The sequence below is a fragment of the Anopheles bellator genome, chromosome 2 (genome assembly GCF_943735745.2).
Source record: "Anopheles bellator chromosome 2, idAnoBellAS_SP24_06.2, whole genome shotgun sequence".
NCBI classification, from domain to species: domain Eukaryota; kingdom Metazoa; phylum Arthropoda; class Insecta; order Diptera; family Culicidae; genus Anopheles; species Anopheles bellator.
Genome location: NC_071286.1, coordinates 27,978,385 through 27,990,085, shown reverse-complemented (window position 1 = coordinate 27,990,085; position 11,701 = coordinate 27,978,385). Strand labels below are relative to the sequence as shown.

The window sequence follows — 11,701 nt, the reverse complement described above, 5'->3', positions numbered from 1 at the left end:
TTTCACCACACGAGGAAACGGTGCTGCCCAGCGGTTTCGGCATCGCCTGCAGATCACACGTCTGTCGAAGGTCAATTGTCAAACGTCGGAGGCACAAATGAAACTCACCACGTAGTGACAGCGCTTGCCTAGTGAGCTCGTTATTGTACCTTTTTCTCAGCAAACGCCATTTACGAATTCAAATTGATCGACTTCTTCTAAATATGCAAACAGATCGAAGGCTGCATTATAAACACATTATGGGCACATCTTTTTTTAGAAATTTCCTCACACATCACGACCTTGTTGAGTAATCGAACGGTAGAAACGATACTATAGCTAAATCATGTATTGAGTGTGCCATTTTGTACCCAAATAAATTAACCTTTATTGCGATTGAACATCTTCGGATTGCATTTTCACGTTTAACACACTGTTTATAGGGTGGATGATCGAACTGTGTAGCAGCTATTTGGTTACAGCCTACGCCTACGATATTTTCCAGTGCGACTAGAGCGTGTAGTGACTGTGGCAGCTTATTATTCCATCGCTTATTATGTCCCGTGGTTTGCTTTTAGCTGGCTTCCACTCGTTAGGAAGTTAGTTTTTCTTGACAAAGTCTTCGCCCTTCTGGATGTTCTTCTTTAGCTCTGGGATGGCCTTCTTTAGCAACTCCTGCTCGAAAGCGTTCAACTTTGGCAAACCGAGGTTCTTTTCTAGTCCGTTCTTACCCAGCACCAGCGGCGTAGCGAAGTACTTGGCCTCAGTTACGTCCGACCGAACGTACGCACACTCAACAACATTCTGCTCACCGTTCATTGCACGGGCGAGGGCCAGCGCAAAACGAGCACCGGCGTACGCCATCGATAGGGTGGCCGAACCCGCGCCAGCCTTTGCCTTCACCACCTCCGTGCCAGCCTCCTGGATGCGCTCGGTCAATGCGGCCACCTTGTCCTGTGGGAAGCTGACTGCCGGTTTCGTTTGCGAGAGCACCGGAATGATCGTGACACCCGAGTGGCCACCGATGACGGGAACGTTCATCTTTTGTGGATCCACACCGGCCGCCTCGCCGATGAACGTGTTTGCACGTACGATGTCCAGCGTCGAGACGCCAAACACGCGACGAGGATCGAGCACGCCGGCCTTTTCGAGCGTATCGCACGCGATCGGAACGGTTGAGTTGACCGGGTTTGAGATGATGCCGATAAGGGCTTTCGGGCACGCCTTGGCGCAACCAGCCGCCAGATCGCGCACAATCGAGGCATTCGTGTTGAACAGATCGTCACGAGTCATTCCGGGTTTGCGGGGAACGCCGGCCGGAATGATGACGATGTCGGCACCCTTCAGAGCCTTCTCGAGGTTTTCCGGCCCATTGTAGCCAGTTACCTTCGAGTGGGTTTCAATGTGCGACAAATCGGCCGCCACTCCGGGCGTGTGGACAATATCGTACAGCGACAGCTCTGTCACCAGAGGGCTATTCTTCAGCAGCAGCGACAGCGGCTGGCCGATACCTCCGGAAGCACCACAAACCGCAACCTTCACATTGTTCTGGAAAAGCAAAAAAAAGAGTATTATTAACCCATTACCAATCGGATCAAGGGTTCATTGGTGGACAAAGGGTTGGTCCCATTTTGGGCATGTAGTGCGGAACTAGGACAAAATCAAGTCGCCCTGATTTTTATACACATTATTACGTAAACATTTGCTAGCCACGGCTGTACGCGAATTCGTAGGCCGTTTTTCATCTCACATTAGCTCTCTGTGTCTACTCTCTCACTCTCTCCTTCCCCCTCTGTGCCACATTCAGTCACATGCCATGGCAAAAAATCGCTCTCGGAAGGTCGTTCACTGGTGAAGGCGCGCGAGAATATCCCACGAAGGTCACCTTCCGATTGTCCAGCGGCAGGCAAAAACTGGCTACTACATTTATCAGCTGTCGCGTTATCACTGCTTCCTTGGCTAGAACTAACCTGGCTCGAGGTGGAAAAGTTTTTCGCTCCCTGGCTCGCTGCGGCTTTTACTGCACGAACAAACATCTTCGCTAATGTTGCTGAAAGAAAAACGATATTCGCTGGCTCAAGTCTCGGCACAAGTGTCGGCACAAGTGCAGATGCTCCACACGAATAAGAAAATTTGTACGACGGTAAGCAGATTCGACGCACGTCGAAACAAGACAGTGCTGCCAGCATGTTGAACGATAACGATAACGTTGATTTCAGTTTAGGCTTAATTTAAATTTCCACATTATTTAAATGACTAACGTCATTTTTTATTGTTAAAAAGTGAAAATGTTCGTAGAGATTTTTTAAACATGTTCGGTAAAGACGAATAAATACACAACAAGTAGCCGAAACTCACCACACTTCGCCACTGACAGCGAGATTCCAGGGTTGCCAACAGTTGCGTGGGAATTCAAAATAAGAACGCAGAAGAGCCTGTTTTGCCTTCACAGCCACATAGAACGGATCTGCCATCTTTACCAACGATTTCGTTCGCTTGGCACGCAAAAAGGAGCAACTGCCGTGAAAATTGTCTCGATTTGTTTGAATAGCGTTTCGGACCTCTACTCAAGCCTCTGGAAGTTGCTCACTCGAGCTAGGGTGCAGAAAGAAACGATTCGGAACGAAGTGTTAAATTTGCGCAGTGGCATTCGAGAGAAAAGTTTAGTTTGGTGGCCACGGACCCGTTCCATTTGGTGATTTGACCGCGGGCGACGGGATTTCTTTGTTCTGCTTTAAGAGGTTTGGAGTTTTGGCTGAAAACACGTGCTATTGAGTAGAATTCAAGTAACGGGACGAAACAAATCCAGCGTACAAGATTGTTGTTGGTGGCTGCGCTTTTGCGATTAGATCGTAAAATCGATCCAGAGGCCACAATTGTGGTGGAAACAGTGCGCACGATAGTGAGCGTAGTGAAGAGCGAAGCGAAGGCGTGTACATTTTAAAGTGCAAAAATGTCGTTCAAACAGCGAAATGTTGCCATGATGGGGTATCGTTCCGTAGGTAAGTACTCCTATCAAACAGCGTTACCGCAGTTGCACTAAAAACAACACCTATATATATCTATATATATATGCCATCGCCATCATATATATATATATATATGTATATATATATATACAATTATACCATCGATGTGTGGCCTTGCTTCTGTCCCAGTGACCATTGGACTCGAAACCCAAGCAAAACGCAAACCAAAAGCAAGTTAAAACTGTACTGTTCAATCGACCTTGAAATACGAAAGAACGTATTAGAGTTCGTAGTGGTTATCTTGAAAGAAGAGTTCCGGTCAGTTGCTTCCGCCCCGACGGCTATTATGCCATGGGCGCGATTATGCGGCAGAGCCGGCTCTATGTCGCCATTGCTGGTGCGTCATTACGACATTTATCAATGAAGCGAGTATTGGTCATAGTATGCAATCTAGTTACCCACATACGACGCGAGGTCCTGGCGTAGCACGGAGTGAATAATGCACTGTCTCTGTCTCGCTGTTGAGCGTGTTGTCCTTTTCTTGATACCCATCAATGGTCCTTAACCGAGCGTTTCTTGTACTATCTGTTTTTGCCGTAGGAAAATCCTCCCTAAGCATACAGTTTGTCGAAGGTCAATTCGTTGATTCCTATGATCCAACAATCGAAAATAGTAAGTATTACGTGGCCGTAGTGTAACAGAAATTCGTAACACCATTCCGGGGTCCGACACTTTCAGCATTCACCAAAAAGACGCGCATTCAATCACTGGACTATGAAATTCGATTGGTAGACACGGCCGGTCAGGATGAGTACAGCATTTTCCCCGCCCAGTACAGCATGGACTTTCACGGCTACGTACTCGTGTACTCCATCACCAGCCAGCGCTCTTTCGAAGTGATAAAAATTCTCTACGATAAGCTACTCGATATAATGGGGAAGGCATAGTGAGTATTCCAAATTCAGCACCAGAATGCCCCAAAGGACACATTTTTCTATTACCGTCCCGTTCCGATCTCTTCAGCGTTCCGGTCGTGCTTGTGGGGAACAAAACGGACTTGCATCAAGAGCGCACTGTACCGACCGAAGACGGTCGACGGCTTGCCGACTCGTGGAAGGCACAATTTTTGGAGACCTCCGCCAAGCAGAATGAAGTAAGAACCAGCGAACGTAGATGGTTTACAAGTTTATTCCAGTGTGTACTAATTATACGGTGCCCTATTCTGTCCACAGTCTGTTGCCGACATCTTCTCGCTGCTGATCGGTCAAATTGAAAGGGAAAACGGTAACACGGTGGAGAAAAGTAGCTGCAGTATTTCGTGAGCAGCTCATTGTTGGCTGACTTTGGTAGGCGCCATTCGATGTTGGGGGTTGCAGTGGCGCGGCGGTAGTAAGAGGACAGTCAACGGCGACGGATGATGGATGGAGATGCCTCTCCCCCATAGCACCGGCATGAATTGTTGCATTCTTCATTCGACAAAGTACACAATGTCACAACACACCCACCAGTAAACAACAAAAGAAACCGAAATTTTCCAGTGCGAGCACCAACACGCCCATTCTGCGGAAATTGCCCCTTCAAACCAATACTTATCACAAACTTTGTCCTTTATTCTGAGCGCGAGCGCGCACGGCCTTTTGAAGGGATAATGGAGGAGGAACTGATGGAATGAGCCGCGGAAAAGGCAATAGCAATACGGTCTGGAAAGTAATAACAATTGGTGTAGCAATGTTTACCGAGCTCATGCTATTATGGAAAAAATGGAATCACCCTGGAAAATATCTACGAACGCGAGTTACGTTTCGAGTGACGAGTGACGCTGGCTTCGGAACTTCCCAACAATGGTGTCGACCGTTCAGTGTGTCGCGCAAACCTTACTTTTCTAATCCGGACGCACAATGATTGAAGATTCCTGCGAAGGCCACCTTTAGTGCATAGATCAAATACGGTTCTGAATGGAGGCAGAATAAGTGGGCGAGTTTAATACTGAGCGGTGATTGAGGTTGAGAACAGTTACTGATCCGCAACAGACACGTGAGAAGAGTGCTCAGTTGATCATTGGAATGATATTTGACTGTGGGGCGTTCATATATTTTAGTTTTAATTCAGCTGTACTATATTGTTTGATTTTAAGCAGAGCAGAATACTTCCATCCGTTTCAATGTTATAATATATTAATGGTGAAATATCATTTCTGGAAAAGCAGCAACATTTTTCTGCTTATTCCACTTATTACTCACTCAACGATCAGAAGATGAGCAAAAGTGAAACCCCGATAACAATGACTTTGTGATTTGCAGGTTGTCTCACCAACAAGTGTCTAAATTAGCGGAACCAGTAGTGGCAGTTACCCAACGGCGTGAAAGTAATCCGCGAACACTTCCGAAATCCTGAAGAACCACAAAGCTCTATAATTATATGGACAGATGAACGTTTGAAGAGGGTGGACACTCTGTAATATTATATTCAATACTATGTATACTTGATTGGTATGAACTGTATTTTGAAATCTTTTATTTGCAATATTTTCAATTTCGTTTAACTCACAGCCATCACTTTAGTTTATTTCTGGTTGACTGCTAGTGACTGTAAAGAATAAAGAAATCCCATTTGGTATCAATACGGTTTTTTTCAAAACTGAAACTATTTTTACTAAGATACATTCAATTTGAAAAGCAATCTTTCCACAGAACAGCCCAGTTTTCGAAGAGAATAAACAAGGACAGCAGTAAGCTGTAAGGATACAGGAATGGCGAAAACACCTTTAAAAGAAAAGAAAAACTAAGACAAATTATAAACCAGGCGATAGGTAATGTGCTGTATATTAACGGCAAATAAAAGAAATACAAAAATGGCTTGTAGAGGACACGGAAAATAGTTTGACTTTCACTCGAAGAACGCACTATGGACGAAACATAAAGTTGTTTGAATTATGAACAGCATTCCCCTTCTACAGCTCGATGTCGGAAAAATGCAGATCGTCATCGGCATCCTCTTCTCCATCGGAAAAGAGATAACTGTACTGGGATGCTTGGTGGCTTCTGTCATTTGCTTTCTTAATTGTGTCGTGCATCGAAGCATCAGCGTTATTGTCCGCCGCCGATGGGTTCGATGTTTTGTGCGCCGCGAATTCAAACTGCTGTAGTTTCTGGCATGTTTGAGTGCGTATTCCTGGTTCGGCTTCTGCTTCATCTTCGCCTAAAAGCGAACGATCGCCACACGATTCGATTTGAAAGCTCATAATCTCATCGTCACCCACAGTGTCGACGGAGCAGTGGGACTTTGTAGGTAGTGCATCTATTCTATTCATTGTTCCCTGCTTTTTATTGGACAATGTTATTTGGCATACAGATTGTTCGCTCGATGCCAACGGTGCAGTGTCTTCCGATGTTTGCTGTTTGCGTTTTTTCGCCATGCCCACGTCTTCATCATCGCACGTTGGCACTTTTTGTAATTTTTTCAAATTTGCTTTTGTTTGAATAGTATACTTTGAAATAGAAGAACTCGACGCAAGCTGCGAACTGCCCGTTGGAGGAGTCGAACTACACGGAGACTGTTGCGTTAGAGTTCCTTGCCACGCTGGGCCACTACTTTGCTGCTCATGTTTTGTCGCCTGCTTAGCTTTTTGCTTGGCAATCATGCCACACTGGTAACGACGAAGAAGGTTCGGATCGATCGGCCGAACAGTCGCTGAATCACGGATGGATGTTTCGTTCAGCTGCAGCCTATCCAACAACCGATCGATTAATGCCTGTTCCGGGCCGAGCGGAAGATCTGCCTTAATCAGATCGTACGGCGCAATGCCGATCTTACCGAAGCCCCAGCTCGCTTCCATCAACTGAATGATGGTGATCGCATCGATCGGTGTTACCTCGCGGCGGAATAGCAGTCGAGCGTGCGCCTTTGCCAATCGAAACAAACTCTCCAACAACCGCGCGGTAGTCCGGGCTGGATCGCGGAACGGATCCGCACGACACGCTTTGTAGTATGCCCCAAGAATAACGTTTGCTTCGGGTGAAACTGTCGGATGGATGTCTTTGATTGCGGCAAAATGGAGCTGCAGTTTTTCTAGTTCCCAATGGGCTAGTGGAGGGGATCGATCGAACTCTGATTGCTCCTCGTCGAGTAACGCCATTGTTAGTAGGTGCGTCGCAATATCTGTATCCCAGGCGGAAGAATGAATATCGCGTAGAATCAGAACGATATCGAAACGCGACAACAGTGGTCCTCCGATTCCGATGTTCGCTGCGGAAGGGCCCTCGTCGTCGGACATGGTGAAGGGTTTTTTTGGGTTGGTGGCCGCCAATACGACGCACCGTGTGCTCATCTTGCGCACCATGCCCGCCTTGGCCACGCTGATCGTCTGCTGTTCCATCGCTTCGTGTATGGACGCTTTGTCGGTTTCGCGCATCCGATTGAACTCATCGATACAACAGATCCCGCCATCCGCCAGCACTAAAGCTCCCGCTTCTAGCTCCCACTCACCTTCATCTTTCACTGCGGCCGCCGTTAGCCCGGCCGACGAGCAACCCATCCCATTGGTGTACACGGCACGGCTCGCGATCTCAGATGCAAACTTCAGCAGTTGCGATTTTGCCAAGCCCGGATCGCCGACCAACAGCAAATGTGAATGGTCCCGAACGCGGCTGGACTGTTGGTCGGCGTCGCACGGCCGCTCCGTACAGGAAGCCAACGTAAGCGCCACAGCTAGCTTCACCGGATACATACCGCGAATGTTGGGAGCGATCGATTGGATCAGGCAATCCCTTGCCGCCAGCTCACCGATATCCCGGAGAACCTCCTGCCATTCGGCTTGCACGCACAGCAAATGCTCCGGCATGTCGTTGGCCCAGCTGCCTTTAATATGTTCCCGAACCAAACTGTTGGCCCGCAGTGCGGTCGTCACCTCTGTACGTCGACCGACGATCGGTGGCTTGCTGCGATGCTCCAAACGACCACAAACGGTAACGCGATCGCCAGGCTGACACCCATCCACCAGATCGTCTTCGAGTGTCACTATCAACGAGGCCGGCACTCTCCGTTCGCTCATAATCTCCTGGATGCGAATCTCTTGATAATCACGGTAGTTTTCCGGCTGCGGTTGTGCCGACACGGCCTGCAGGTACCCCCGGCATCCAGACTCTCGCGCGGCCGGACACGGACCCGGTTTGTCAAAAACGTATAGTCGACCGTACTCTGCCTCTGCTAGTACTTTACGCTTGCATCGGGTGCATATGTACCAGCGCTTGTACTCGAGACACCGACTCGACGTCATGCGGATCACAGTACCTTTCACCTGCACAAATTGCCCAACATTATCGGTGTTCGGATAGGAGGGCAATTTACTCTCCCCAGACGAAACCAGAGGCATGTTCACAAAGCGTGTGTGGCAATTTTGTTTCACTTTGAAGCCTGTTTCGAGGAAGAGGTTGCCATCGATCAAGGATTCCTGGGCGCGCAGTAAACACTCGTTCCATCGCAGCATCTCGGTGTCCGTGGTTTGTAGAAGACGGGCATACAGATCCGGCTGCTTGCGTTGCAAGTGCGTGAGGCTGCGGCGAGAGATAAGCTTAATTAGTGTTATCCTACAGCAGTCCTTCGAGCGATCGGTACTCACTTAACGCGGATCGACACATGCAGCGAACCGTCCGGGTTGTTTAGCAGATCTGTAATCTCCTCATCGTGGTACTGTTTCAGATAGCTCTCCATTAGGGCTGTGGTACGGTGCAGTACAGACAAAAATGTGAAAAACGCAAACGAACCCGGATGTAACGAAGGAAATGTTGTAACTAGAGATAACACGTTTTTTGAGAGTAACGATCACGCGCGGTCTGGCCTGGTGCATTGTTCAGTTGCGTTACCACTAATACGACAACAAAAGCACAACCGGTAATGAGTGTAAATAAAATGCCCGCGCTCGAATCAGTTGTCAAACTGACAAACTGAAGCGGTAACGTACATAGAGAAGAAATTAATATTTAAAAAAGATCATTGATTAAATAATTGAGTTTACTTAGAAGGAGTTTGTTCTCCTTGTTTAGAAAGTATTCGCTTATGTTGGCACTGCAGCCAAACAATCAAAACAAATTTCGTATTCAAATCGTTCGTGTCAACTGTGGCACTTGAATGACGTTTCAACAAAGTGGCATTTGTGACGGGTGTTTATCTTTTTTAGATTTGTTGTGTTGACGATCTCGTCTGCTTTTCTCTCGGGAAAATCGTCAACAAAAATACGTCCGAAGTGTTTGATAGACGAATACTTTTTTAATGCGCGCATAAGTTAAAGCTGAAGGCAATCGTGAAGAAAGTGAAAACACTGCACTATCGTGCAGATGTAATGCAGTCCCGGATGGATCCCAAAAACGGAATACCGGACGCCGTTTGTACGGATAGGATTCGATTTAGGAAACTGCGGTCACAGAATTTTGTCAACCGGTTGCGCGATCGCGAGTCAGGGATGCGCCACCGGACACCGTTACACGCCGCCCGTGAGATGTACCAGAACGTATACCCCAATCTGACGGTGGTGAACGTCGAGCGACCGCCCTGCTACTTGCGAAAGTTTAGCCCCGATGGCAAGTACCTGATTGCGTTTTCCTCCGATCAGGCCGCTCTGGAGGTGTACGAGTACCAGGGATGTGCTGCGGCGGGTTACTTACTTCAAAACTGGGACGACACGGAGCTGGTAGCGGACCATGGCCTAGGCGCAAACTACCGCGTGCGGAACCAAATTTTCGATCGACTGTTTAAGCTGAGGCACGTCGTAAACCTCGAGAACCATGAGAAACACCTGAACCGCGAGTGCAGTCTGTTCACCAACGACGGTCGGTACGTGATCGTTGGTGCTGCCTCGTTCATACCGGAGGAAACACGGCCATACTTTTACGACCTGTACACCAACAATGAGGTGATCAAGCCAACCGCCAGCTGCCCACTTGAAGACTATACATTGTACATAATCGATCTACACTTTGGTCGCATTTCGGATTCGCGAGACTTTCGCGTGGACAAGATCATCCTCTCGCACAATCAGGGAGTCTATCTGTACAACAACACGTTGGCGATTCTGTCCATCCAGCACCAGACACTGTACGTGTTCTCGATCGCCGAAGGCACGTTTGTCAAAGAGCGCACGATTGGGCGGTTTTGCAGTGCAGAGGATGACTATCTTTACACGAATGCGATTGCGCAGGAGCGCACGGGCACTCCGATGCCGAGAGCCTTCCGCGATCCAGCCATCAACAGTTTGAAGCACCGCATACTGGTGTACCTATTCTACCAGGCGAAACGGCTCGTCGATACGGGCGAGGATCCGTTGGCACTGCGAAAGTTTTACCGCCGATTCGACGAGTACCGGGATCTGCGCATGTGGAAGATGCAACTACTGGACGATGACCACCTTTTCATCAAGTACGCGCAGGAAGATGTGGTTACACTGAAAGCGCTCGAACCGAACAGCCACAGTTCCTTATTTGTGATCTACCATATCTGGCAGAAGAAGGTCCTGGCGGTGAAAAGCAACCAGTGCGCGCAGTTGCTCGATCTGTACGAAAATTTTTGCGACAGCTTTCGCAACGCCAACCACAGCCACCGGACACCGTTTACCTGCTCGCCGAGCAATAACATCTATTCCAACTTGCTGCACCAGCGCTTCAAGCAAACGATGATCGGAGCGCGCGGTGGTGGCATTACGGAGGCCACCAAACGCATCCTGGCACAGCTACCGATCAGCGCACAGAGCTACAGCAGCTCACCCTACCTCGACCTTGGGCTGTTCAGCTACGACGACAAGTGGGTATCGGCGATGGAGCGACCGAAAGCGTGCGCCGAGTTTCCGATTCGTTTCTTTGCGCGCGAATCGGGACTGCTCAAGTTTCGTATTTACGCCGGCATGCACGGGCAACAGCTCAGCAATCCGGGCACCCGCCGACTAGTGGCCTTCATCTTTCATCCGACGGAACCGTTCGCCATCAGTGTGCAGCGCATCAACACGGAGTACATTGCCAACTTCCACCTGCGGCATGCGCCCAGTATCAGCAGCAGCGACGAACAGGGGCTTCGGTAACGGTACCGACCCGCCGAGGGCTTGTTGGGCTGGGAAAAGGCGCTTTCTAACCGTGATACCAGGTGGGATGTTGTAGATCGAATGCAAAATAAAACCGAAACTATTCCGTAACCCTGACGCGAATTCAATCCCTGAAGACGGAGTGAAGCGATTAGATTACGCAAGCACTGTTTTGATTCCAGATGGACCCATTGTCGTCAATTACGCGAGTCGCCCCGTAACCAGCGAGCGGTGTAGTGCAATGGCACCGGAAAGTTCATTCGCATGTAGATTAGCCAAATTCAAGCGGCCACCCATCGTCCGAAAACGGCCAAACGGGGGGAGGGTCAAGCAACCTTATGGTAAGTGAGCGCGCGCGGCGAGCTTAGGCCTGACCTTTTGTGGCCTTTCGGTATTTGGTGGTTGTATACGCCGCATGCCCTAAGGCAGCATTAGGAAGTATGTTTCCGGATGTAAATCCTTCCTTAAACGAGCCTGTTATATCTAGTTCCTGGAAAACGCTCTCTTTTGGCTACGCTACACAGCAACACAACTTTCGCTGCCCATGAATCAAAGAACCTGCGGCCACACGAGCAGTCGGTAAAGGTCAGTGTCAACGGGTTCGAACGACGTAACGTCGTCGTTCCCCATCACGTGTTTAATGTAAATCGGGCCGCGATCGGCGTTCGAAATGGAATGAAAAGATTGT

At 48.7% G+C, this 11,701-nt stretch overlaps 4 protein-coding genes across 4 annotated transcripts; 2 read left to right on the top strand and 2 right to left on the bottom strand.

Moving 5' to 3' along the window:
* Positions 1-330: 330 nt before the first annotated feature.
* Positions 331-2,111, bottom strand: LOC131211583 (malate dehydrogenase, mitochondrial). Its single transcript, XM_058205112.1, has 2 exons — positions 1,950-2,111; positions 331-1,527 (listed from the first exon to the last, which is right to left on the bottom strand). The coding sequence occupies exons 1-2, from the start codon at positions 2,013-2,015 to the stop codon at positions 580-582; spliced, it is 1,014 nt and encodes a 337-aa protein (XP_058061095.1). The 5' UTR covers positions 2,016-2,111; the 3' UTR covers positions 331-579.
* Positions 2,112-2,430: 319 nt separating this feature from the next.
* Positions 2,431-5,814, top strand: LOC131211584 (GTP-binding protein Rheb homolog). Its single transcript, XM_058205113.1, has 5 exons — positions 2,431-2,981; positions 3,549-3,620; positions 3,687-3,894; positions 3,972-4,101; positions 4,181-5,814. Exons 1-5 carry the CDS (start codon positions 2,933-2,935, stop codon positions 4,268-4,270), a joined length of 549 nt encoding a protein of 182 aa, XP_058061096.1. The 5' UTR covers positions 2,431-2,932; the 3' UTR covers positions 4,271-5,814.
* On the bottom strand, positions 5,755-8,657 carry LOC131211582 (DNA helicase MCM9-like). The gene is made up of 2 exons (XM_058205111.1): positions 8,566-8,657; positions 5,755-8,500 (listed from the first exon to the last, which is right to left on the bottom strand). Exons 1-2 carry the CDS (start codon positions 8,655-8,657, stop codon positions 5,899-5,901), a joined length of 2,694 nt encoding a protein of 897 aa, XP_058061094.1. The 3' UTR covers positions 5,755-5,898.
* A 522-nt stretch (positions 8,658-9,179) lies between these two features.
* LOC131210215 (DET1 homolog) lies at positions 9,180-11,048 on the top strand. The gene has a single exon (XM_058203427.1). The coding sequence runs from the start codon at positions 9,286-9,288 to the stop codon at positions 11,011-11,013; it is 1,728 nt and encodes a 575-aa protein (XP_058059410.1). The 5' UTR covers positions 9,180-9,285; the 3' UTR covers positions 11,014-11,048.
* The last annotated feature ends 653 nt before the right edge of the window (positions 11,049-11,701 follow it).